Raw genomic sequence first — 27,954 nt, 5'->3', positions numbered from 1 at the left:
GGGGGGGGGGGGATCTAAAAGCGGGGGACCAGGCAGCACATCTCTGTGTAGAGGGAATGGGTGACGTTACCCCAGTCCTGCTCTCCAGAGATGCCGCCTGTCCCACTGAGTTACTCCAGCATTTTGTGTCTATCCAGAATGTTTATTGTTTGTGGAATTAGAAACAAATGTTGAGGGGTTGTGATTCAGATTTACAGAGGATTTTCCGAGAGCATATCTGGAGTGCAGAGTATTTGGTGTGTTACATTTTATCTTATCATGCAATGGGCAAATATATTCAGTAGGTAATGAAGGCCCCTGGCTATATCATAGAACAGTACAGCACAGGAACAGGCCCTTCAGCCCACAATGTCCGTGCTGTACATGATGCCAAGTTAAACTAATCTCCTTTGCCTGTAAATGGAATGAATATCCCTCCATTCCCTGCATATCCATGAAAGACCATAAAAGCCTCTTAAATGCCACCATCATATCTGCCTCCACCACCACCCCTGGCAGCCTGTTCCAAGCACCCACCACCCTCTGTGTAAATAACTTCCCTCACACATCTGCTTTAAACGTTCCCCTACTGACCTTAAAGCTTCTTGTCTTTGACATTTCCACCCTGGGGAAAAAAAGTCCTGACTTTCTTGCCAATCGATGCCTCTCATCATTTTAGAAACTTCTTTGATTTCACCTCTGCCTCGGTCTCTCCAGGGATTACAATCCAAGATGGTTCAGTTTCAGTTTAGTTTATTGTCACGTGTACTGAGGTACAGTGAAAAGCTTTTGTTGCGTGCTAACCAGCCAGCAGAAAGACAATACATGATTACAATCCAGCCATTTACTGTGTGTAAATACATGATAAGGGAATAACGTTTAGTGCAAGGTAAAGCCAGCAAAGTCTGATCAAGGATAGTCCGAGGGTCACCAATGAGGTAGATAGTAGTTCAGCACTGCTCTCTGGTTGTGGTAGGATGATTCAGTTGCCTGATAACAGCTGGGAAGAAACTGTCCCTGAATCTGGAGGTTTGCGTTTTCACACTTCGATACCTCTTGCCCGATGGGAGAGGGGAGAAGAGGGGGTGGCCAGGGTGCGACTGGTCCTTGATGATGCTGCTGGCCTAGCCGAGGCAACGTGAGGTGTAGATGGAGTCAATGGAAGGGAGGTCGGTTTGTGCGATGGTCTGGGCTGCGTCCACAATTCACTGTAATTTCTTGTGGTCTTGGATGGAGCCGTTCCCAAACCGTGCTGGGATGCATCCCGATAAAATGGTTTATCGGGCCACAGTCTTAGAGTAAAGGGGAGGCCATTTAAGACTGAGGTGAGAGAAAACTTTTTCACCCAGAGAGTTGTGAATTTGTGGAATTCCCTGCCACAGAGGGCAGTGGAGGCCAAATCACTGGGTGGATTTAAGAGAGAGTTAGATAGAGCTCTAGGGGCTAGTGGAATCAAGGGATATGGGGAGAAGGCAGGCACGGATTATTGTTTGGGGACGATCAGCCATGATCGCAATGAATGGCAGTTCTGGCTCGAAGGGCCAAATGGCCTCCTCCTGCACCTATTCTCTGTGTTTCTATGTTTTCGGTGGTGCATCTGTAGAAGTTGGTGAGAGTTGTGGGGGACATGCCAAACTTCCTAAGCCTAAGGAATCCCACCTCTCCTTGTAGCTACTACCCTCTATTGCTGGTAAACCTCTTCTGTGCCCACTCCAAATCCTCCACGTTGTTTAAATTATGGATTCAAGATTTTTGTTCAATTATAAGGAGATCCCAAGGAAGGCAAGGATAACTTTGATGCTAACTTATGTCAGGAACTTTTATTGTGACTGTGACAATGGGGAATTTTAATCCCTAAGCATATGATTTTCCATGCTAAACAAATGGCCCATCTACACTAGTCCCACCTGCCCACGTTTGACTCAAACCCTACCTAGCAATGGCATCAACATCAGCGTGAGTCCCGAGTAGGGGTATCAAGAACCCGAGGACATAGGTTTAAGGAGAGGGGGGAAAGGTTTAATAGGAACCCGAGGGGTAACCTTTTCACACAGTGGATGGTGGATGTATGGAATGAGCTGCCATAGGAGATAGGTGAGGCAGGTAGGGCAACACATAGAAACATAGAAACATCGAAATTAGGTGCAGGAGTAGGCCATTCGGCCCTTCGAGCCTGCACCGCCATTCAATATGATCATGGCTGATCACCCAACTCAGTATCCCGTACCTGCCTTCTCTCCATACCCTCTGATCCCCTTAGCCACAAGGGCCACATCTAACTCCCTCTTAAATATAGCCAATGAACTGGCCTCAACTACCCTCTGTGCAGAGAGTTCCAGAGATTCACCACTCTCTGTGTGAAAAAAGTTTTTCTCATCTCGGTTTTAAAGGATTTCCCCCTTATCCTTAAGGTGCGACCCCTGTCCTGGACTTCCCCAACATCGGGAGCAATCTTCCTGCATCCAGCCTGTCCAACCCCTTAAGAATTTTGTAAGTTTCTATAAGGTCCCCTCTCAATCTCCTAAATACTAGAGAGTATAAACCAAGTCTATCCAGTCTTTCTTCATATGAAAGTCCGGACATCCCCGGAATCAGTCTGGTGAACCGTCTCTGCACTCCCACTATGGCAATAATGTCCTTCCTTAGATTTGGAGACCAAAACTGTACGCAATACTCCAGGTGTGGTCTCACCAAGACCCTGTACAACTGCAGTAGAACCTCCCTGCTCCTATACTCAAATCCTTTTGCTATGAAAGCTAACATACCATTCGCTTTCTTTACTGCCTGCTGTACCTGCATGCCTACTTTCAATGACTGGTGTACCATGACACCCAGGTCTCTCTGCATCTCCCCTTTTCCTAGTCGACCACCATTTAGATAATAGTCTGCTTAACTATCTATTTAGATAATAGTTGCTGCCTTACAGCACCAGACACCAACTACAGATGCTATCTGTACGGAGTTGTGACTGCGTGGGGTTTCTCCGGGTGCTCCGGTTTCCTTCCGCATCTAAAAGATCAGCAGGTTTGTAGCTGAATTGGCTTCTGTAAATTGTCCCTTGCAGGTAGTATATAAAATGAGTATATGGGGGGTCGGTGTGGAATGGTGGGCCGAAGGGCCTGTTTCCAAACTGTGTCTCTGAATCTAAACCAAAAATAGTATTACGACAGGTAAATAAATAGGACAGGTTTGGAGGGATATTGGTCAAATGCGTGCTGGTGGGATTAGTGTAAATGGGGCATGTTGGTCGGCCTGGGCAAGTTGGGCAGAAGGGCCTGTTTCCATGCTCTAAACTAAACTACAAAAGGTACTAAAAGCCCTGTCCCACGGTACGAGTTCATTCCAAGAGCTCTCCCGAATTTAAAAAAAATCAAACTCGTGGTAAGCACGGAGAATGTACGTAGCGGGTACGTCGGAGCTCGGGGACGACACTTAGCGACTCGTAACGCTAACGGCAGGTACTCGGGAAGACTCGCTAACGGCAGGTACGCTCGGGAAGACTCGGGAAGATTTTTCAACCGAGCGGCCATTACCGTAAATCTCCGAGTTCGAATCAGGGCAAACTCAGGGAGAGCTCTTGGAATGAACTCGTACTGTGGGACAGGGCTTTAAAACAGGTACATGGATAGGAAAGACTTAGATGGATGTGGGTTAAACGCAGGTAGGTGGGACTAGTATAGAAAGGGCATGCTGGTCAGTGTGGGCAAGTTGGGCCGAAGGGCCTGTTTCCACACTGAGCCCTACCTGTATGTTCGATCAGCGTATCAAGGACACGTGTGGCCGCGGTGTAAATGCCCATGTTCTTGGAGTTGAGGTTATCGGTGACTATAATGACCATCGAGTGCAGCACTCGGTGTAAGTCCTCCCTCAGCACCGGGATGATGGCTGCCAAGGACTGCAGTGCAAACTGGTTCACCTTCTTATTGGAATCCTGGAGTCTCGGCATGAAGGCATCAAAGATCTGAAACATTAAATAGCTGTCATCAGCTAGCGCAAGTCTCGTGCCTCAAAACCCAGCCTTTACAAAACCCCTCCTTATCTCTACAGCACGGAAACAGGCCCTTCAGCCCACCTAGTCTGTGCCGACCAGCAATCACACTAGTCCCATGGTACCCCACTTTCTTGTCCACTTCCGATACGTTAGGGGGCAATTTTACAAGAGGGCCAATTAACCGGGATAGACAGAGTTGACGTGGACAAGCTTTTCCCACTGAGAGGAGGGAAGATGCAAACAAGGGGACATGACTTGAGAATTAAGGGACAGAAGTTTAGGGGTAACATGAGGGGGAACTTCTTTACTCAGAGAGTGGTGGCTGTGTGGAATGAGCTTCCAGTGAAGGTGGTGGAGGCAGGTTCGTTTTTTATCATTTAAAAATAAATTGGATAGTTATATGGACGAGAAAGGAATGGAGGGTTATGGTCTGAGCACAGGTATATGGGACTAGGGGAGAATACGTGTTCGGCACGGACTAGAAGGGTCGAGATGGCCTGTTTCCGTGCTGCATTGTTATATGGTTATATGGTTAACCTACTAATCTGCCTCCCCCACTACCATCCCCAACAGCACATTCCAGGCACCCACTACCCTCAGTAAAAAAAATTGCCTTGCATATTTCTTTAGAGCTACAGTGTGCAAACAGGCCCTTCGGCCCACCAAGTCTATGGCAATCAACGATCACCCATTCTCACTAGTTCGATGTTAGCCCACTTTTGCGTCCACTCCTTACACAGTCTTTTTAGGGAACAGTGGTAGAGTTGCTGCCTTACAGCGAATGCAGCGCCGGAGACCCGGGTTCGATCCTGACTACGGGCGCTGTCTGTACGGAGTTTGTACGTTCTCCCCGTGACCTGCGTGGGTTTTCTCTGAGATCTTCGGTTTCCTCCCACACTACAAAGACGTGCAGGTTTGTAGATTAATTGGCTTGGTAAATGTAAAAAATGTCTCTAGTGGGTGTAGGATAGTGTTAGTGTGCGGGGATCGCTGGTCGGTGTGGACCCGGTGCGGTGGGCTGAAGGGCCTGTTTCAGCGCTGTATCTCTAAACTAAACTAAACAAGGGTCAATTTACAAAGCCTAATTAACCTACTAACCTGCATGTCTTTGGAGTGTGGGAGGAAACCGGAACACAGGCGGTCACGGGCAGAACGGGCAAACTCCATACACAACAGCACCATAGATCAAACCGGGTCTCTGGCACTGTGAGGCTGCAACTGTGTCACTGTGCCCCCCCCCCCCTTCTCTTCATACATCCCCCTCACCAAATGTCAGTACCATTAATTATTAATAAAAGACTGTAGTGTCCAGAACGGTTAACTTCCGCACATGCGTGCCAGCATCTTGCGTGTACGACACACTCTGAAAGGCAGCAGCCATCTCTCCCTCCCCTCTCCCCCGACTCTCAGTCTGGAGAAGGGTCTCGACCCGAAACGTCACCCATTCCTTCTCTCAATGGACAATAGGTGCAGGAGTAGGCCATTTGGCCCTTCGAGCCAGCACTGCCATTCAATGTGATCATGACTGATCATCCACAATCAGTACCCCGTTCCTGCCTTCTCCCCATATCCCCTGACTCCACTATTTTTAAGAGCCCTATCGAGCTCTCTCTTGAAAGCATCCAGAGAACCTGCCTCCACCACCCTCTGAGGCAGAGAATTCCACAGACTCACCACTCTCTGTGAGAAAAAGTGTTTCCTCGTCTCCGTTCTAAATGGTTTACTAATTATTCATAAACTGTGGCCCCTGGTTCTGGACTCCCCCAACATCGGGAACATGTTTCCTGCCTCTAGTGTATCCATGCCCTTAACAATCTTATATGTTTCAATGAGATCTCCTCTCATCCTTCTAAACTCCAGAGTGTACAAGCTCAGCTGCTCCATTCTCTTCAGCATATGACAGTCCCGCCATCCCAGGAATTAACCTTGTAAACCTACGCTGCACTCCCTCAATAGCAAGAATGTCCTTCCTCAAATTAGGGGATCAAAACTGCACACAATGCTCCAGGTGTGGTCTCACTAGGGCTCTGTACAACTGCAGAAGGACCTCTTTGCTCCTATATTTGATTCCTCTTGTTATAAAGGCCAACATACCATTTGCTTTCTTCACTGCCTGCTGTACCTGCATGCTTACTTTCATAGTGTTTAAGAAGGAACTGCAGATGCTGGAGAATCGAAGGTACACAAAAAAGCTGGAGAAACTCAACGGGTGCAGCAGCATCTATGGAGCGAAGGAAATAGGCAACGTTTCGGGCTGAAGAAGGGTTTCGGCCCGAAACGTTGCCTATTTCCTTCGCTCCATAGATGCTGCTGCACCCGCTGAGTTTCTCCTGCTTACTTTCATAGACTGATATACTAGGACCCCCAGATCCCGTTGTACTTCCCCTTTTCCCAACTTGACGCCATTTAGATGCTGCCTGACCCGCTGAGTTACTCCAGCATTTTGTGTCTATCTGCCATTTTATGAGGATGTTTCAAGAGCAAAGTTAATTTGTGAACTACTGTTAAATTACTTGCTCCATTGTGATTATTGTTCCAATGCTGAGCGAGTGTCCAGTGAGGCAGGATCTAGGGCAGCTATCCTTCCCCACACGCCCTTTACAGTGGCTGCACGGAGTTTCCCACTCCATCTGTGGGGACTAGTAAAGAAAACCAATGCCTGGGCCCCTAGCAGGTTCATCGCAGGCAAAACTGCCCACGGGAAGGAAAACAATCGCCACCGATAAACCCAGGCCATAAGTGATAGGAGCAGAATTAGGCCATTCGGCCCATCAAGTCTACTCCGCCATTCAATCACGGCTGATCTATCTCTCCCTCCTCTCCCCATAACCCCTGGCACCTGTACTGATCAAGAATCTATCTATCTCTGCCTTACCAATATCCATTGACTTGGCCTCCACAGCCCTCTATGGCACAGATTCACCACCGTCTGACTAAAGAAAATCCTCCGCATCTCCTCCCTAAAGGAAGGTCCTTCAATTCTGAGGCGATGACCTCTGGTCCTAGACTCTCCCACTAGTGGAAACATCCTCTCCACATCCACTCTATCCAGGCCTTCCACTATTCGGTAAGTTTCAATGTGTCCCCCCCTCTAATCTGAAACTCCAGTCAGTACAGGCCCAGTGCCGTCCCTCTGCTCCAGTCTCTCTATCTCTGCTGGACAGCTTATTCTTCTTGGAGTACAGTGTGTAGATCATTCCTCCACAGTTCGGCGTGCTTTCTGCTATCTGACCGCAAACATTTGGACAGCTGGAGTTTGTCAGTGGCATATTAAAGTGAGAAGAGGAAAAACGTTTTCGCCCAGAGAGTTGTGAATCTGTGGAATTCTCTGCCTCATCCAGCCAATTCACTGGGTGCTTTCAAGAGAGAGTTAGATTTAGCTCTTAGGGCTAACGGAATCAATGGATATGGGGAAAAAGCAGAAACGGGGTACTGATTGCGGATGATCAGCCATGATCATATATTTTTTTTTTAATTAAATAATTTTAATATTTCATACAATTTTTTAACAAGACAGAACAAAACAAAAAAAGAGAAAGAAAATAAAGCAATAATAATAAAACAAAGCCGCCAGACATCACAGTATTGGTACAATCCACATGGTGCTACACAGTCATGCATTGCAAAAGCAGAAGTAAAGGTCACAGGACTACATCACTGCAGATAATATGAAATTATGAAATTATTGGACTTTGAGATGGTTGATAAATGGTCCCCAAACACTTAAAAAGTTGTTTGGTACCTTGGAGTTGTAGAAGCGTATCCTTTCCATCTGTATGATTATTATCATTTCATTGAGCCATTTTTCGAAGCAGGGAGGTGTAGATGATTTCCAGTCTGTTAGGATCATTTTCTTGGCTGCCACCATACCAAGCATCAGTGCTTGTTGTTCTTCAGACGTGAAGTACAAAGCAGTCTCTGAACATCCAAAAAGTGCCAGTTCTGGATCAGGGAGAATATCTTTTCCATAGACCCCAGAAAACCACTTAAATATTTCAGACCAGTATCTTTGTATATGAGGACAGAGCCAGAAAATAGTGTTAAGGAACCATCTGCACTTTTGCATCTGTCACATAATGGAGAAATAGCAGGGTAGATTCGATGTAATTTGGTCTTTGAGTAATGGAGTCTGTGGATGACTTTAAACTGAATCAGTTTATACCTGACATTGATCGAACAAGTTTGGATTCTGGTCAGACCTTCATTCCAAATGTCGTCAGACACCTCGAAATTCAGCTCAGTAGACCAGGCTTCTTTCAGATGGGTAGTGGATACAGAGGTGGTGAATAGACTCACAAAGTGAGATATTAGATGTTTGGAGTCTGGAGGAAGCTGCAGGAGCTCATATAGTGGGCAACTGTCAGGCATGGTTTGAAAATTTGCAATTTGGTCTTTAACGTAGTGCTAATTTGGAGATAGCGAAAAAAATGAGAATTGGAAAGGTTAAATTTTCATGATCATATTGAATGACGGTGCTGGCTCAGAGGGCCGAATGGCCTACTCCTACACCGATTTTCTATGTTTCTTTGTAAACAACTTGTGTTTTAGTTTTAGAGATACAGCGCGGAAACAGGCCCTTCAGCCCACCGGGCCCGCTCCGACCAGCGATACCCGCATATTAACACTATACTAGAGACTATTTTAACATTTACTAAGCCAATTAACCTACAAACCTGCACGTCTTTGGAATGTGGGAGGAAACCGAAGATCTCGGAGAAAACCCACGCAGTCACGGGGAGAACGTGCAAACTCCGTACAGACAGCGCCCGTAGATGGAACCCGGGGCTCCGGCGCTGCATTCGCTGTGAGGCAGCAACTCTACCGCCATGGACTGCCCTCGCCTGCTATCAACGACAGGGTCACAGTACAGGAGGCCAGGCGCTGGAGTAACTCAGGGGGTCAGGCACAATCTCTGGAGTGCGTGGATTGGGGCAGCACGGTGGCGCAGCGGTAGAGTTGCTGCCTCACAGCACCAGAGACTTGGGTTCGATCCTGACTACGGGTGCTGTCTGTGTGGAGTTTGTATGTTCTCCCCTTGACCTACCTGGGGTTTTTACTCTGGGTGCTCCGGTTTCCTCCAACACTACAAAGACGTGTAGGATGATTGGCTTAAAAAAAAAATTGTAATTGTCCCTAGTGTGTGGGATAGGGATAGTGTACAGGGGTGATCGCTGGTCGGCGTGGACTTAGTGGGCCAAAGGGCCTTTTTCCACACTGTATCAATAAAGTGTTTAAAGTCTAATGTCTAATGTAAAGTGCTGGAGTAACTCAGCGGGTCAGGCAGCATCTGTGGAGAACATGTAAAAGGGAACATTTTAGGTCGGGATCTTCTCCATTTTGTATCTATCTTTGGTATAAAGCAGCATTGCAGTTCCTATTAGTGGGAAGGGGTGTTGGGCGGCGCGACTCTCGTCAGCAGCGGCCTCTGCAGTCCGTCTGTGTTTTTATTATTTTTTGTCTCGTTTTTATGTAGTTTTTTTGTTATTTTTTTTGTCGGGGCTGTGTGTGGGGGGGTGGGGGGGGTGGGGGGGAGGGTGTAACGTTTAAAATCTTTCCTCTGCACGGGAGACCCGACCTTTTCTTTGTCGGGTCTCCGTGTCGTTGGGGCTGCAACGTGGAGCGGCCTCCAACAGGAACGAGCTGCTGACTACTCACCATCATGGGTCTGGCCGAGTCCGGAGCGGTGGTGGTGCGCTGCTGCCACCCGACCTTCGGCGATTCGGAGGCTGCAACTGTGGGTCTGGCGGACGGCGGCACCGGGAGCTCGCGGGTCCCTACTGGGAGACCGCTTTTCAGGGCTCCTGCAACGGCGACTTCTCCCGCCCGAGTTGCGGGGTTGAAGAGCTCCTGGAGCGGGGCCTGACATCACCGCCCCGCGCGGCTTGGAATGGCCGGGGGCTCTAACACCAAGACCCGGTGTGCGACCTTGCATCACCCGGCGTGGCTTTAATGGCCGCGGGACAATCGCCATCGCCAGCCGGGGGCTTTGACTTTGACTCTGACATCGGGGGGGGGGGAGAGTGCAGTGGAGAGATAAGTTTTTTTTGCCTTCCATCACAGCGATGTGATGGATGTTTATGTAAATTATGTTGTGTCTTGGGCCTATTTGTTTGTAATGTATGGCTGCAGAAACGGCATTTCGTTTGGACCTCAAGGGGTCCAAATGACAAATAAATTGAATTGTATTGTATTGTAGTTTAGTTTAGTTTCAAGATACAGCCTGGAAACAGGCCCTTCGGCCCACCGAGTCCGCACCGACCAGCGATCCCCGCATATTTGTGGAATTCCCTGCCACAGAGGGCACTGGATAGATTTAAGAGAGAGTTAGACAGAGCTCTAGGGGCTAGTGGAATCAAGGGCTGTGGGGAGAAGGCAGGCACGGGTTATTGATTCTGGATGATCAGCCATGAACACAGCTGGTTCGAAGGGCTGAATGGGCTCCTCCTGAACCTATTTTCTATATTAACACTATCCTACACACTAGGGACAATGTATACACTTACCAAGCCATTTAACCTACAAACCTGTACGTCTTTGGAGTGTGGGAGGAAACCGAAGATCTCGGAGAAAACCCTGCAGGTCACGGGGAGAACGTGCAAACTCCGTACAGACAGCGCCCGTAGTCGGGATGGAACCCGGGTCTCCGATGCTGCATTCGCTGTAAGGCAGCAACACTACCGCTGTGCCACCGTGACCGCCCTCCAATGACATGGAACTAGACAGTGTGCAGACTTACGTCCACTATATTGGAGGTGAGCAACCTTGGGTTGCCGTCACACAGCTGCAGCAGCTGGGTAATGCCACGCATCCTCTCCTGGAACTCCTTAGCTGTCAGCATCTTGTTCAGCTGCTTCACCTGCTCCACCGCCTCTGCGCTCCGTACGCTGGGCTGCTGGGGCACCAGCCTCGGCTGCCGTGGGCTGTCCTGCTCTGCCCTGCAGACAGAAGCATATCATCACATGTTACAGCTGCAGGATTGGGCCATTTGGCCCAACAAGCCTACACCACCATTCAATCATGGCTGATCTATCTCTCCCTCCTAACCCCATTCTCCTGCCTTCTCCCCATAACCCCTGACACCCGCACTAATCAAGAATCTATCTATCTCTGCCTTGGCCTCCACAGCCTTCTGTGGCAATGAATTCCACAGATTCACCACCCTCTGACTAAAGACATTTCTCCTCATCTCCATTTTAAAGGAACATCCTTTTATTCTGAGGCTGTGCCCTCTAGTCCTAGACTCTCCCACTCGTGGTAACATCCTCTCCACATCCAGGTCTTTCACTATTCGGTAAGCTTCAATGAGGTCCCCCCTCATTTTTCAAAACTCCAGCGAGTACAGGCCCAGTGCTGTCAAACGCTCATCATGGGTTAACCCACTCATTCCTGGGATCATTCTTCGAAACCTCCTCTGGACCCTCTCCAGAGCCAGCACATCCTTCCCCCAACATGGGGCCCAAAACTGCTGACAATACTCCAAAACCTGTGGGTTTGTAGGTTAATTGGCCTCCGTAAATTGCCCCTAGTGTGTAGGGAATGGATGTAAAAGTGGGATAATGAAAGCAGACCAATGAACAGTACAGTACAAGAACAGGCCCTTCGGCCCACAATGTCTAGGAACCAAGGCCAAGGTTTTTTTGTTTAGTTTCAGTTAGGTTTTCATAGATGCAGCATGGAAATAGTACCTTTGGCCTGCTGAGATCCCGCCGAACAGCAACCCCCCCGCACACTAGTTCTACCCTGCACCAGGGACAACTAACAGAAGCCAATTAACCCACAAACCTGTACGTATTTGGAATGTGGGAGGAAACCGGAGCACCCAGAGAAAACGCACGTGGTCACAGTTTAGACGCTACGACATGGAAACAGACCCCTTGGTCCACCAGGTCCACGTCGACCAGCGATCACCCGTTCACACTGGTTCTATGCTATCCCTACTTTGCATTAACTCCCTACACACTAGGGGGAAATTTACAGAGGCCAATTAACCAACAAGCCCGCACGTCTTTAGGATGTTTGTTTAGTTCAGTTTAGTTTAGTTTAGAGATCCAGCACAGTCCGGTGATCACCCTGTACACTAATACTATCCTACACACAATAGGGGTAATTTATAATTTTAATCAAAGCCAATTAGCCTACAAACCTATACGTCTTTGGAGTGTGGCAGGAATGTGGAAGACCCAGAGAAAACCCACGCAGGTCACGGGGAGAATGTACAAACAGGTACAGACAGCGCCCGTAGTCAGGATGGACCACAGGTACCTGGCTCCGTGCTGGAGGAACTCAATGGGTCAGGCAGCATCTGCGGAGGGGAATGGCACCGGGCATCTAGGATCCAGGCCTGGATACTGCGGAATGTCACCTTCCCATTCCTTACCTGGATTACAATGGGGTGGAACTGATCCAGCTACATGGAAGATCACAAAAGGCAGTAACTCTGCGGCTCAGGCAGGATCTCTGGAGAGAAGGAATGGGTGACGGTTCGGGTCGGGACCCTCTTCAGAACGTTACCCATTTCTTCACTGGAGTCCAAAGGTGGGTTTCGACCCAAACATTGTCTGTCAATTTCCCTGCACAGATGCTGCCTGACCCATGAGTAGCAGTAGACACACTAGCCTGGTGGACACGAGCCTGAACAGCACCTTGCGAACCATCACTGGGTGCCTTTAACCTACTCCCAGTCGAGCAGCTCTCTATACTTGCCGGCATTCCGCCTGCAGGGATCAGAAGACAAGCAGCAACTCTGGCACTATCTCAACGTGCCAAGATCAAGATACAATTTATTTGTCATTTGGACCCCTTAAGGTCCAAACGAAATGACGTTTCTGCAGCCATACATTACAAACAAATAGACCCAAGACGCAACATAATTTACATAAACATCCATCACATCGCTGTGATGGAAGGCCAAAAAAAACTTATCTCTCCACTGCACTCTCCCCCCCCCGATGTCAGAGTCAAAGTCAAAGCCCCCGGCTGGCGATGGCGATTGTCCCGCGGCCATTAAAGCCACGCCGGGTGGTGCAAGGTCGCACACCGGGTGTCTTGGTGTTAGAGCCCCCGACGTGCGCTCGCAGAGTCCCGCGGCCATTCCAAGCCGCGCGGGGCGGTGCTGTAAGGCCCCGCTCCAGGAGCTCTTCGACCCCGCAACTCGGGCGGGAGAAGTCGCCGTTGCGGGAGCCCTGAAAAGCGGTCTCCCTCCCGGGACCCGCGGGCTCCCGGTGCCGCCGTCCGCCAGACCCGCAGTTGCAGCCTCCGAATCTCCAGAGGTTGGGCCGCAGCAGCGCTCAGCAGCCACCACCGCTCCACCCGCTCCGGACTCGGCCAGCTCCGCGACGGTGAGGTGAGTAGTCGGCACCAGAGCCCCCGGTCTTCCTGTTGGAGGCCGCTCCACGTTGCAGCCCCAACGACAACGGAGACCCGACAAAGAAAAGGTCGGGTCTCCCGTGCAGGGAGAGATTAAAAGTTACCCCCAACCACCCAGCCCACCCCCACCCCCCACACACACACACCCCAACAAAAAATAACAAAAACTACATAAAAACATAGACAAAAAATAATAAAAACGCAGACGGGCTGCAGAGGCCGCTGCTGACGAGAGTCGCACCGCCTACCGTGGACCCACAACACCTCCTCCATCAGGCTATCAGCAGAGAGCAGTGGCCACCCCGACTGAAGTCCCGTCACCCCTTTGCTCCACATGGAAAACAACTCCTAGCATCCATCCACCCAGCCAAATGGGACAAAAGCTGTCCAGGGTCTGGCCTCCCCAGAGGAGCATGGGTGAAGCTCCTGGTGCTGGAGTTGGGTGTTTCAATGCCAGCACGTGGAGATGGGGACTCCCTCCGCCAGAGCCCAGCCTGTGAATGTGGAGCAGAACAACAGACAGCCAACCATGTCGTCTCTGGGTGCCTGCTCTACCACCTACCAAATGGAGCTGTGTCAGGGCCTGGCAGACATTGACCCCAACAGAGACAACAACCTGGCTGCTCAACACCCACCCGGCACCAGATCTAACTATTCCTTTGGTTTATTTATGTTTCATTCACAAGAAGAAGAAGGACAGCAACTTGTTACAAAATTCTCAAGGGGTTGGACAGGCTAGATGCAGGAAGATTGTTCCCAATGTTGGGGAAGTCCAGGACAAGGGGTCACAGCTTAAGGATAAGGGGGAAATCCTTTAAGACCGAGATGAGAAAAACATTTTTCACACAGAGAGTGGTGAATCTGTGGAATTCTCTGCCACAGAGGGTAGTTCTGGTCTTTAAAATGATGAGAGGGATAGACAGAGTTGATGTGGACAAGCTTTTCCCTTTGGGAATAGGGAAGATTCAAACAAGAGGACATGACTTCAGAATTAAGGGACAGAAGTTTAGGGGTAACATGAGGGGGAACTTCTTTACTCAGAGAGTGGTGGCGGTGTGGAATGAGCTTCCAGTGGAAGTGGTGGAGGCAGGTTCGTTGGTATCATTTAAAAATAAATTGGATAGGCATATGGATGAGAAGGGAATGGAGGGTTATGGTATGAATGCAGGCAGGTGGGACTAAGGGAAAAAAAAGTTGTTCGGCACGGACTTGTAGGGCCGAGATGGCCTGTTTCCGTGCTGTAATTGTTATATGTTATATGGTTATAGTTGAGGCCAGTTCATTGGCTATATTTAAGGGTGAGTTAGATGTGGCCCTTGTGGCTAAAGGGATCAGGGGGTATGGAGAGAAGGCAGGTACGGGATACTGTGTTGGATGATCAGCCATGATCAGATTGAATGGCGGTGCTGGCTCGAAGGGCCGAATGGCCTACTCCTGCACCCATTGTCTATGTATCTATGTATCTATGCTCAGAATTCCAGCATCTGCAGTCTCTTGTCGCTCTGGTATACAGGAGAAGTGGTGAGGAGAGATGACAGAAAGCCAGTGTTTAGAAAGGAACGGCAGATGCTGGTTTACACTGAAGATAGACAGAAAAAGCTGGAGTAACTCAGCGGGACAGGCAGCGTCTCTGGAGAGAAGGAATGGGTGACGTTTCGGGTCGAGACCCTTCTTCAGAAAGTCACCCATTCCTTCTCTCCAGAGATGCTGCCTGTACCGCTGAGTTACTCCAGCATTTTGTGTATAACTTTGGTGCAAACCAGCATCCGCAGTTCCTTCCAACATATTTTGACTGCCCACAGGAGCCTCTACAAGAAGACATTTTACAATGCAGGCGGTCACAGGGAGAACGTGTAAACTCCTTACAGACAGCAAGTCACATTACACCAATACAAGATGCGTGGTCCAGGATAAAATTGTCAGTCACCTTCCTGTGGTAAGTACATCCTCCTGAGCATTTGACGAGCTGTTCACCCTTGACCTTCCATCCTTTGGAGAGAGCAGTTCCAAAGAAGCATCTTGAAGGCCCTGAATGACAACAAAAACGTTCAACATTTTATTATTTTGTGCTTCCCAATCTCAATAAAATCTGAATGAGAGTGGTCGATTCCTTCATTGATTAGTTTAGTTTAGTTCAAAGATGCAGCGCGGAAACAGGCCCTTTGGCCAACTGAGTCCGCACTGCCCAGCGATCCCCACACACTAACAATATCCCACACACACCAAGGACAAATTACAATGATATCACGCCAAATAACCTACAAACCTGTACGTCTTTGGAGTATAGGGCCATAGAGCCACAGTCATTCAGCATGGAAACAGGCCCTTCGGCCCAACCTGTCGATGTAGACCAAGATACCCCATCTGGCTGGTCCTACCAACCTGCATTTGGCACATGTCCCTCTTACATAGAAACATAGAAACATAAAAATTAGGTGCAGGAGTAGGCCATTCGGCCCTTCGAGCCTGCACCGCCATTCAATATGATCATGGCTGATCATCCAACTCAGTATCCCATACCTGCCTTCTCTCCATACCCCCTGATCCCCTTAGCCACAAGGGCCACATCTAACTCCCTCTTAAATATAGCCAATGAACTGTCCTCAACTACCCTCTGTGGCAGAGAGTTCCAGAGATTCACCACTCTCTGTGTGAAAAAAGTTCTTCTCATCTCGGTTTTTCTCATCTCTTGTATCGAAGTGCCCTCTAGGACTGAATCATGTAGAAACTCAGCGTTAGTTCAGCGGTTGAGGGGACAAGACTCACCCTCTGTTTGATGGCTGAGATAATACAGTGGACATCCTGAGACAGGAGAGAGCGGTCCTGATATCTCCCAAACTCCTCGTGGAACACCAACATGTTCAGCACCTTCTTCCCGTAGAACCTAATAAGACAACAAGGCTTTAGGCTTATTATTGCCGCATGTACTGAGGAATGTGCAAGGGTTTATTTTGCATGCTGTGGTGAAAGGTGATCACAGGTTGGCGGAATAGGGAGCTGAGAGTACAATTCTATTTAACACGGTCTTTTGCAGAGCAGAGCAGAGCGTTTGGCTGCAACCAAGCCAAAAGATTGTCGGATATCTGGGAGGAAAGAAGGGTTATGGTGAGGAGCGGGAAGTCAGTTGGATTGCTGTAACAGGGAACCAGACTGGATTCAGTGGGCTGAATGGCCTCTTCAATTCTGCAATTTAGTTCAGAGACACAGTGTGAAAAAAAAACAGGCCCTTCGGCCCACCGAGTCCATGCCGACCAACGATCGCACATACGCTAGTTTTATCCTACAAACTAGTGGGAATTTACAGAAGTCAATCAACCTACAAACCTACAGGTGCTCGGAGTGTGGGAGGAAACCGGAGCACCCGGAGAAAACCCACACTGTCCACGGGGAGAACATGCAAACTCCATACGGACAGCACCCGTGGTCGGGATCGAACTGGGGTCTCTGGCGCTGTGAGGCAGCGACTCTACCACTGGGCCACCGTGATCATTGCGAGTCAGGATTCAGGACTCTGGCGAGCAGACCCATCTAACATTTGCTCCCCCCAGTGTGTGCTCGTCACCATCACCCTGCCTCCCTAGCCCCCACGCCAGTCCACCTCACTGGGTTGCCCCCGGCATCTGCTGGCACCTTGTCTCCTGGTTCCCGTCCTGGGAGAACTTAACGGCGGACTGCACGACCTGGTCCACGAGGTCCCTCCTCCCGGACAGCAGCCTGTCCACTCCCACGTGGTCTACCACCAGCACGAGGTTCTCAGCCGCGCACTTCCGAACCGTGGAGTTACGGTGACTGGGCAGGGAGAGAGAGACGGGCAAGATGGTTAACGTAGAATGTAGAACAGTACCGCACAGAATCAGGCCCTTTGGCCCACCATGTCCCTGCCAACACATAGCCATACAATGTGGAAACGGGCCCTTCAGCCCACCTTGTCCGATTGTTAAGGGCTTGGACACGCTAGAGGCAGGAAACATGTTCCCGATGTTAGGGGAGTCCAGAACCAGGGGACACAGTTTAAGAATACACAGAGAGGGGTGAATCTGTGGCATTCTCTGCCACAGAAGGCAGTTCATTGGCTATATTTAAGAGGGAGTTAGATGTGGCCCTTGTGGCTAAAGGGATCAGGGGGTATGGAGAGAAGGCAGGGATGGGATACTGAGTTGGATGATCAGCCGTGATCATATCGAATGGCGGTGCAGGCTGGACGGGCCGAATAGCCTACTCCTGCAACTATTTTTTCTATGTCTATGTTTCTAATAAGGAGTAAGCCATTTAGAACGAAGATGAGGAAACACTTTTTCTCACAGAGAGTGGTGAGTCTGTGGTATTCTCTGCCTCAGAGGGCGGTGGAGGCAGGTTCTCTGGATACTTTCAAGAGAGAGCTAGATAGGGTCTTAAAAATAGCGGAGTTAGGGGATATGGGGAGAAGGCAGGAACAGGGTACTGATTGGGGATGATCAGCCATGATCACATTGAATGGCGGTGCTGGCTCGAAGGGCCGAATGGCCTCCTCCTGCACCTATTGTCTATTGTCTATTGGCTATTGTCTAACATAGTCATAAAGTCATACAGCACAGAAACAGGCCCATTGGCCCACAATGTTCGTGCCAACATAGAGTGATAGAGGCATACAGCATGGAAACAGGCCCTAGGGCCAACATGTTGACCAACATGTCCCATCTACACTGCCCGCGTTTGGCCCATATCCCTCGAAACTCATCCTATGTTAGGTGTCCTTGAGACTCTTGAAAGGTGCCCATAAATAAAATTTATTATTATTATTATTATGTTGACCGGAAGGAAGGGGCAATTGGTTTGGTTGTCCCAAATGAAACCCAAACAAAACTTAACTGAAATTATACCCAAACCCAACCCAACCCCAACCCCAAACCCCAACCTAACCCCAAACCCCCAACCCAAACCCCAACCCCAACCCCAAACCCAAACCCCAAACCAAAAACCCCAAACCCAAACCAACCAAACCCCAAAACAAAACCCCAAACCCCAAACCCCAACCCCAAACCACCCCAAACCACCCCAAACCCCAAACCAAAACCACAAACCCCAAAACCAAAACCCCACAACCCCAAAACCCAAAACCACAAACCCCAACCCCACCCCAACCCCCAAAACCCAACCCCAACCCCAAACCCACAACCAACCCCAAAACCAAACCCCAACCCCAAACCAAACCCAAACCCTAACCCAAACCCCAACCCAACCCCCAACCCCACCCAAACCCCAAACCAAAACCCAAACCCAAAACCAAACACCCACCCCAACCCAAACCCCAAACCCACCCCAAACCCCCCAAACCCCAACCCCACCCCAACCCCAAACCCAAACCCAACCCCCAACCCAACCCACAACCCCAACCCAAACCCCAAACCCAACCCCCAACTCCAAACCCAAACAGCCCAAAACCCAAACCAACCCCAAACCCCAAAACCAAAAAACCAAACCCAACCCCAAACCACAAACCCAACCCCAAACCCAACCCCAAACCAAAACCCAAAACCAAAACCCCAGACCAAAACCCCAAACCCCAAACCAAAACCCCAGACCAAAACCCCAACCCAAACCCCAAACCCCAAACCCCAACCCAACCCCAAACCCAAACCAAACTAACCAAAACCCAACCCCAACCCCAACCCCAAACCCAAGCCAAACTAAACCCAAGCTAAATTAAACCAGACTGGGCTCGTCTCTCCTTTCTCTGACCCATGTCCTGCGGTTGTGCGCAGGACTCTGAACCCATCTGACCTGCTCCCTTACTTCAAGCCGCCTGCGATGAGAGCACTCAGCACCCGGGACGGGCTGGCGCTCTGCGTCATGGTGGACAGCGCCTTGACCGCCTCCGCTCGGATGAACTCGTTGGAGTCGCTGGTCCTGTGGAGCAGGATCCTGGCCACCTCCTCCACCTCCTGATCCATGCTCCTCCTCAGCTGCGAGAAGAGCTCTCCAAGGGTCAGGATGGCAGAGCGGGCAACCTTGGAGCGCAAGTTGTTAACCTGGGGAGGGGGGAGAACGGAAAACGTCAGAGTCGCACTTCAAGAAAGAGAGAGAGGATTTAATGGACCGAAAGGGTCTCAAACTGAAACGTCACCACTCCCTTCTCTCCAGAGATGCTGCACTTTGTGTCTATCAATGAATTTCTTGCCTGCAGCAGCAGCATAATAGATTTGTATACAGTACTCATAGATAACATAACACAAACAAACAATATTCACGAAATAAAGAAACAGTATGAAGGCAAAACAAAACAAAGCCCTAAGTCCCAAATGCAACGATTGGGTAACAGCATCTCATATTTCACTTGGGCATCTAACACCCCAGTGGCATGAACATTGACTTCACCAACTTCAAGTAGCCCTTGCTTTCCCTCTCTCTCCATCCCTCCCCCTTCCCAGTTCTCCGACCAGTCTGGCTGTCCCTTGAGTCCCTCGGACTCAATCAAAATGATAGCAGGCAGCCTTGGAAGCCTTACCCCACTACTCAAACCTCACGTCAAAAACCTTGGCGTGATATTTGACTCAGCATTGAAATTTGACAAACAAGTCAATGCCGTGGTAAAAGCTAGCTTCTTCCAGCTTCGGACGATAGCTAAAATAAAACAATTCCTCCAGTTTGATGACCTGGAAAAGATCATCCACACATTCATCTCCTCCCGCCTAGATTACTGCAACTCCCTTTACACTGGCATCAGCCAATCTTCCCTGTCCCGCCTGCAACTGGTCCAAAACGCCGCAGCGAGACTCCTGACGGGCACCCGAAAAAGGGACCACATCACCCCGATCCTGGCCTCTCTCCACTGGCTCCCTGTGCGGTTCCGAATAAATTTCAAGACCCTCCTCTATGTCTAGAAAGCCCTCAATGGGCTTGCCCCCTCCTACATTAAAAGTCTTCTCACCCCACCACTCCACCTCCAGGTTCCTCAGATTGGCCGACTTGGGGTTGCTGAATATCCCGCGGTCTAGGCATAAGCTCAGGGGCGACCGTGCCTTTGCGGTTGCAGCCCCTAGACTGTGGAACAGCATCCCCCTTCCCATCAGAACTGCCCCCTCCATCAACTCCTTTAAGTCAAGACTAAAGACTTATCTATACTCCCAAGCCTTTCGTGACGTCCACTGAGCAAGGGCTAAATGTATATATGTATGTAGTTTGTTTGTTTATACTATTCTTATAACAAATGTACTTTGGTTAACGAGAGTTGTTTTTTAAATGTGCCATATAAATAAATGTGACTGGACTTGACGATCTCTGTTTGCTTCGTGGTCACCTTCCCCGAGCTAACAATGATCTACTCTGCACTCTCCTTGATCCACATCCCCTTTGATGTCTCATTTTCACACCTTACCCATCCATATCTGCGTCACCCTCTCCCCTGACTCTCAGTCTGAAGAAGGGTCTCGACCCTAAAACGTCACCCATTCCTTCTCTCCAGAGATGCTGCCTGTCCCGCTAAGTTACTCCAGCATTTTGTGACTAAGACCATTCTTAGTTTCGGAGACTAGTTGTAGGTTGTAGTGTTTAATATCCAGATGGTTGTAAGGAAAACGCTGCTCCTGAACCTGATGGCTGTCGGGAAGAAGCTGCTTCTGAACCTGGACGTTACAGTTTTCAGGCTCCTGTACATTCTTCCCGATGGCAGGGGTGAAATGAAAGCGTGGTCAGGGTGGTGTGGGACTCTGATGATGCTGGCTGACCTTTTGAGGCAGCGACTCCTGTAGATCCCATCGATGGTGGGGAGGTCAGTACCCTGGATGGACCGGGCAGTGTTCACCACTGTTAGTAATCTCCTTTGACCACTGCTGACCGAACTCACAGATACTATCTAAATGGCGTCAAGTTGGGAAAAGGGATCTGGGGGTCCTTGTACAGCAGTCTATGAAAGTAAGCATGCAGGTACAGCAGGCAGTGAAGAAAGCGAATGGCATGTTGGCCTTTATAACAAGAGGAATCAAATATAGGAGCAAATAGGTCCTTCTGCAGTTGTACAGAGCCCTAGTGACACCACACCTGGAGTATTGTGTGCAGTTTTGGTCCCCTAATTTGAGGAAGGACATTCTTGCTATTGAGGGAGTGCAGCGTAGGTTCACCAGGTTAATTCCCGGGATGGCAGGACTGTCATATGCTGAGAGAATGGAGCAGCTGGGCTTGTACACTCTGGAGTTTAGAAGGATGAGAGGAGATCTTATTGAAACATATAAGATTGTTAAGGGCTTGGACACGCTAGAGGCAGGAAACATGTTCCCGATGTTGGGGGAGTCCAGAACCAGGGGCCACAGTTTAAGAATAAGGAGTAAGCCATTTAGAACGGAGACAAGGAAACACTTTTTCTCACAGAGAGCGGTGAGTCTGTGGAATTCTCTGCCTCAGAGGGCGGTGGAGGCCGGTTCTCTGGATGCTTTCAAGAGAGAGTTAGATAGAGCCCTTAAAAATAGCGGAGTCAAGGGATATGGGGAGAAGGCAGGAACGGGGTACTGATTGTGGATGATCAGCCATGATCACATTGAATGGCGGTGCTGGCTCGAAGGGCCGAATGGCCTACTCCTGCACCTATTGTCTATTGTCTAATGCTGAATTAGTCTGCTACGGGAACCATTGTTTCAGTGTGTAGTATGTGTGTTGAAGCCATTAAGCTTAAGTAATTTTATTATAGTCATGCATAGTTACCTTTAGTTATTATCTGTCTGTGTTAATGTGGGTGGGATTTTATACACAGTCTGGGGTGTGTGTTTGGCTAGATGATTCTGGCGCAGACTCTCAGATGATTAGTTTAAGAAGGAACTGCAGATGCTGGAAAAATCGAAGGTAGACAGAAATGCTGGAGAAACTCAGAGGGTGAGGCAGCATCTATGCAGCGAAGGAATAGGCGACGTTTCGGGTCGAGACCCTTCTTCAGACTGATTTGTTGGGGGCGGGAAGGAGAAAGGAAGGGGCAGAGACTGTGGGCAGTGGGAGAGCTGGGAAGGGGAGGGGAAGGAGGGAGAAAGCAGGGACTACCTGAAATTGGAGAAGTCAGATGATTAGTTTCAGTTTGATGTCGGGCCATGGGTTTGAAATAGTTTTCTATCGCGACCACGAGCATGATCGGGACATATATAGGTTGTCAGACGAAGTATTTCTACAAGAAGACGTTGTTATGATATATATGACGTGAATGGAATGACGATTAAGAAGGGAAAGTTATGAGTTATTACAATACTACAATAAAGAAGTCATTCATCAAGAGACTACTTCTGGCAGCTTCATCTTTCATGTTTCAAATGTGTCGGGGAGTGCGTGAGTACTTTTCTAATCATCCCCGACAAATTAGTGGCTATCGAAGGTTGAAATTTGACAAGTTGTAAAAACCGCCACCACAGTGTGTAAAACTGACGAAGAGTCCTGACCTGAAACGTCACCTATCCATGTTCTCCACAGATGCTGCCTGACCCACTGAGTGACTCCAGCACTCTGTGAAACGTCTCCTATCCATTTTTGCCACAGATGCTGCTTGACCCGCTGAGTTACTCCAGCACTCTGTGAAACGTCACCTATCCATGTTCTCCACAGATGCTGCCTGACCCACTGAGTTACTCCAGCACTCTGTGAAACGTCACCTATCCATGTTCTCCACAGATGCTGCCTGACCCGCTGAGTTACTCCAGCACTCTGTGCCTTCTCTAATTCAATCTTGCTGTCCTTATCTAGTCTGTGATATTAGATGCACTTATTTGCTCCTTGGAAAGGGAGGAGGGGGAGGGAGAGGGTAAGGAGGAGAGGTAAGGAGGAGAGGGATAGGAGGAGAGGGGGAGAGGGAGAGGGAGAGGGAGAGGAGAGAGGGAGAGGGAGAGAGAGGGAGAGGGAGAGGGAGATAGAGAGGGGGAGGGAGAGAGAGGAGGGAGGGGAGAGGGAGACTACCGGGAGAGGAGGGGGAGAAGGGACAGAGACGGGGAGGGAGAGGAGACTCAGGGGGAGACGGGACGGAGGAGAGGGAGAGGGACGGGGACGGAGAGGAGACGGAGAGGGAGAGGGAGAGAGGGGGAGGGAGAGGGAGAGGGAGAGGGAGAGGGACGGAGAGAGAGAGAGAGAGAGAGAGAGAGAGAATAAATGCTTGAATACATAGTTTTGTGTGCTCTTCACCATGTGCTTCCTCCATTGATTGATGTGAATCGGTGAATGCTGCATAGATTTGGTTCCAGGGTTGGCCGCCTGCCACTGGTGCACTCACCTCCTCCATCACTGCCAGGGCTACGGTGTGGAGCCTCGTGAGGAGAATCTCCTGGTGGAAACGGGCCAAGCGACGCACGCTCGACAGCCCCTTCCTCTTCATCTCCCTGGAAGGAGGGGAGCAGACGAGATTCAATGACCATTCAATGATATTTTATTGTCACATGTATTTCAGTACAGTGACAATCCTTGGTTTTGCATAGAACGTACAAAGTGCGCAAATGATCGCCGCGTATCTGGCTCCGACAAAGTTACAAAATGAACATATATATCATACATCATACACACTATACGTTATATGCTATACGCTATACGTTATACGCTATGTGTTATATGCTATACGTCATACGCTATACGTTATACGCTATATGTTATACGCTATATGTTATACGCTATATGTTATACACTATTCGCTGTACGTTATACACTATACGCGATACGATATACATTATACGCTATACACTATTCGTTATACACTATACATTATATAGAAACATAGAAACAATAGGTGCAGGAGTAGGCCATTCGGCCCTTCGAGCCTGCACCGCCATTCAATATGATCATGACTGATCATCCAACTCCGTATCCCATCCCTGCCTTCTCTCCATACCCCCTGATCCCCTTAGCCACAAGGGCCACATCTAACTCCCTCTTAAATATAGCCAATGAACTGGCCTCAACTACCTTCTGTGGCAGAGAATTCCACAGATTCACCACTCTCTGTGTGAAAAATCATTTCCTCATCTCGATCCAAAAAGACTTCCCCCTTATCCTTAAACTGTGACCCCTAGTTCTGGACTTCCCCAACGTCGGGAATAATCTTCCTGCATCTATATGAAGCTATACTTCACCCTCGTTAGGCCTCATTTGGACTACGCAGTTGCAGCATGGGACCCATACACAAATAAAAATATTTCTTCCATCGAACGTGTCTAAAGACAGGCAGCTCGATTTGTTACTAACACCTATGAGAGAGAAGCGAGTTTCACCAAAGTTCTGAATTCTCTGGTCGAGGTGGAACCCTCTCCAAGACAGACAGACGTGAAGCTCACCGTTTGACTTGTTTTTACAAAATGTTAAATGGTCAGCTCGACATAGACAACAAGACCGACACCAAACCCAAACCAATTAGGATCAGACGAGGGCATTCGATCCAATTTGTGATCCCAGCTACAAAGACAGATGTGAACAGCAATTCGTTCTTCCCCCGCCACATTAAAGCATGGAATAATCTCCACCCAACTATAGTTACCCAACCAGATGCAACTACATTTAAAGTAGATCTTTCTTCCCAATAACCCTTTCTGGCTGGAAAACCGAATTGTACCTTCACCGACCTCCAGTGTTAGAATGCCATTTCGGAATATTTTTGAAGGACCCAAGAAAACCAGAGAACCAAGAACCAAGACCTGTACAAGACCCTTAAGAATTTTGTAAGTGTCTAGTTAGAGATCCCCCTCAATCTTCTAATTCTAGCAGTGTACAAGGGCCAAGTCTATCCAGAGAGAAATGAGTGAGAGCGAACAGTATGAGTGAAATGAAAGAGAGAGAAAAGAAGAAGTATTGGCAGAAAGTAAGGAGGAAAAACATGAAAGGAATAGAAAAAAGGAGAAGAAGAATCCTCCCAGAGGAGAGAGAAGAAATCGAAAGAAGAGAAGAGAGGAGAAGAACGAAGGGAGGAGGAAGGGAGAGAGGAAATGTATGAAGGGATATGAAGAAAGGAGCACGTAGAAGAAACAGAGGGAACAGAAAGAGAGAAGAGGTAAGCGCACACCAGAAAGAACGCACAGAAGAAAGGAAGGAGAGGAGAACGGAGATAAAAGGAGAAGAATCCTTCTGGAAAATATACTACTCCTCGCCTTCACTCTTCTGACTCATTCAACTGAATATTGAAGCTAGAGTTGGAAGCACCAACTTTTCTGAAGAGGCCGCTGCCTGTTCGGGACGGTACAACAGTAGAGGAACCTGAAACACAAAAAATGATGGGTGCATTCAGCCAGGCAAGCCGCAGCAGTGGAAAAGAGAACCACAAACATCTTGGCTCAGGGACTCGTCCCAGAATCTTCTTGTGCGAGTCAGTGACCCAAGATTCAAGTAGTGAGGGTTAGGGATGAGTGTGAGGGGTGTAAAATGGTTGGAGTAGAGAGGGCTGCGGAGTTGGAGGAGGTTTGAAACGGACCGGGGTGAGAGGCGGAGCAGGTTTGAGATGTGGGCGATGAAAGGCCGGACTAAAGGCGTTATGCGTGAATATGTCTTCTACCCGGAACAAGCTCAAGTGGAGGCTTGTAGAGCAGTTAGAAATTGGAGAGAGAGGGCCAGAAAAGTGGAGGAGAGAGAGACAGGCTCTTAGAGAGTGGCATGATAGGTCGAGGGCAGTGAAAGGCACTGGAAAAAGAGGGTGGGGAAGTGTGGAGAGGTGTGATTGAAGGTACACAAAAATGCGGAGAAACTCAGCGGGTTGCAGCAGCATCTATGGAGCGAAGGAAATAGGCGACGTTTCGGGCCGAAGCCATCTTCAAGACTGATGTGGATGGGTGGTTGGCGAGGGGGTGATGGAGAATTGAATAACTGATGAATACAGTATACCTTCTTGTCACATGTACCAGGTACAGGAAAATTCTTATATTGTATAAACGGCAGTACAAATGTAACTTTTTGGTGTCCGACAAAGTTTGGCAAAGAGACCGAAGTTGGCAACCCCCCACCGCACCTCATCCCCGTCGTTCTTGGCGCCTCATCTCCCACATTATTCTGCATCCATCTCGTTCTCGACGTCCACCTTGCTCACGGATCCATCCTCGCTCTCGGTGGCGCGGTTACCGTAGATGCTAATGGCCGGGGGCTGACTCTGAGATTGGCGTTTGAGTTAGCGGACTCTGCCGTCAGACTACCGGGGGCGTCTGCTTGCCGGCAACTCCTGGCGATGTAGAGGGAAAGTACCGGGTAGAAAGAGAAGAGAGAGGGACCACGACAGCCGGGGTTGGAGGGGCTACAGAAGTCCGACATTGACCGAGACGGACGGACTGGGGTGAGAGAAGGACAGTCGGACGGATGGGAGAGAGACACGAGTGGGAGTGGGGAGTGAGGGTTTTTTGAGTTCTTCATTAGGCTGGAGAATTACATAGTTAATTCAGAAAACAGGGTTTTGAAATTCAAGAATGGTAACTTTGATGGTATGACCTAACGTGAAATTGGGCCAAGGTAATTGGCAATTGATTCTTTAAAGGATTGACGGTGGATATGCAATGGAAGGCCATTTTTAAAAGAATAAATCAGGAAAGGTAATGCCATCCATGGATATTAACGCAATAGAAAGGACGGACAATTAGCTTGAGGATTGGTATCGATATGGGTAGAGCTGCGATAACACTAAGGGGCAGAAAACGCTGGTGGGTGTTGTGTACAGGCCACCTAACAGTAGTAGTGGAGTTTGGGATGGTATCAAACAGGAAATTAGAAATGCGTGCGACAAAGGCAAAACAGTTATAATGGGGTGACTTCAATCTACATATAGATTGGTGGAACCAAATTGGCAGGGGTGCTGAGGAAGAGGATTTCTTGGAAGGTATGCGGGATAGTTATCTAAATCAACATGTAGAGGAACCAACGAGAGAGCAGGCTATTTTAGACAGGGTATTGAGTAATGAGAAAGGGTTAGATAGCAGGTCTTGTTGTAAGCGTGGGCCCCTTGGGCAAGAGTGACCATAAATATGGTTGAGTATTTATTAGGATTGAGAGTGAACTTTGTTAATTCAGAAACAAGGATCCTGAACTTAAAGAAAGGTAACTTTGAGGGTGAGTTGATCATGGGGAACAAGGATATGGTGGACCAATTGAATAACTACTTTGGTTCCATCTTCACTAAGGAAGACATAAATAATCTGCCGGAAATAGCAGGGACCGCGGGTCAAAGGAGTTGGAGGAATTGAGTGAACTCCAGGTTAGCCGGGAAGTGGTGTTAGGTAAATTGAATGGATTAAAGGCCGATAAATCCCCAGGGCCAGATAGGCTGCATCCCAGGGTACTTAAGGAAGTAGCTCCAGAAATAGTGGATGCATTAGTAATAATCTTTCAAACCTCTTTAGATTCTGGAGTAGTTCCTAAAGATTGGCGGGTAGCAAACGTAATCCCACTTTTTAAGAAGGGAGGGAGAGAGAAAAAGGGGAATTACAGACCAGTTAGTCTAACATCGGTAGTGGGGGAAACTGCTAGAGTCAGTTATTAAAGATGGGATAGCAGCACATTTGGAAAGTGGTGAAATCATTGGACAAAGTCAGCATGGATTTACAAATGGTAAATCATGTCTGACGAATCTTATAGAATTTTTCGAGGATGTAACTAGTAGCGTGGATAGGGGAGAACCAGTGGATGTGGTGTATCTGGACTTCCAGAAGGCTTTCGACAAG

The 27,954-nt window shown here is 48.8% G+C and overlaps 1 protein-coding gene across 1 annotated transcript in view; it reads right to left on the bottom strand.

The window, feature by feature from the left end:
- The window catches only part of LOC129697694 (TOG array regulator of axonemal microtubules protein 2-like), a 28,521-nt gene extending 4,767 nt beyond the window's left edge, over window positions 1-23,754 (bottom strand). The window contains exons 1-7 of the mRNA XM_055636400.1: window positions 23,550-23,754; window positions 19,109-19,344; window positions 16,967-17,125; window positions 16,103-16,220; window positions 15,264-15,364; window positions 10,707-10,905; window positions 3,724-3,940 (exon numbers count right to left, since the gene is read on the bottom strand). Of these exons, the coding sequence (XP_055492375.1) occupies window positions 3,724-3,940; window positions 10,707-10,905; window positions 15,264-15,364; window positions 16,103-16,220; window positions 16,967-17,125; window positions 19,109-19,344; window positions 23,550-23,651 (1,132 nt within the window). The 5' untranslated portion in view covers window positions 23,652-23,754. The remainder of the gene's footprint in view (window positions 1-3,723; window positions 3,941-10,706; window positions 10,906-15,263; window positions 15,365-16,102; window positions 16,221-16,966; window positions 17,126-19,108; window positions 19,345-23,549) is intronic.
- Between the last annotated feature and the right edge of the window lie 4,200 nt (window positions 23,755-27,954).

This window comes from Leucoraja erinacea, chromosome 5 (assembly GCF_028641065.1).
Source record: "Leucoraja erinacea ecotype New England chromosome 5, Leri_hhj_1, whole genome shotgun sequence".
NCBI lineage: Eukaryota > Metazoa > Chordata > Chondrichthyes > Rajiformes > Rajidae > Leucoraja > Leucoraja erinaceus.
This window is presented reverse-complemented; position numbering and strand designations above follow the sequence as displayed.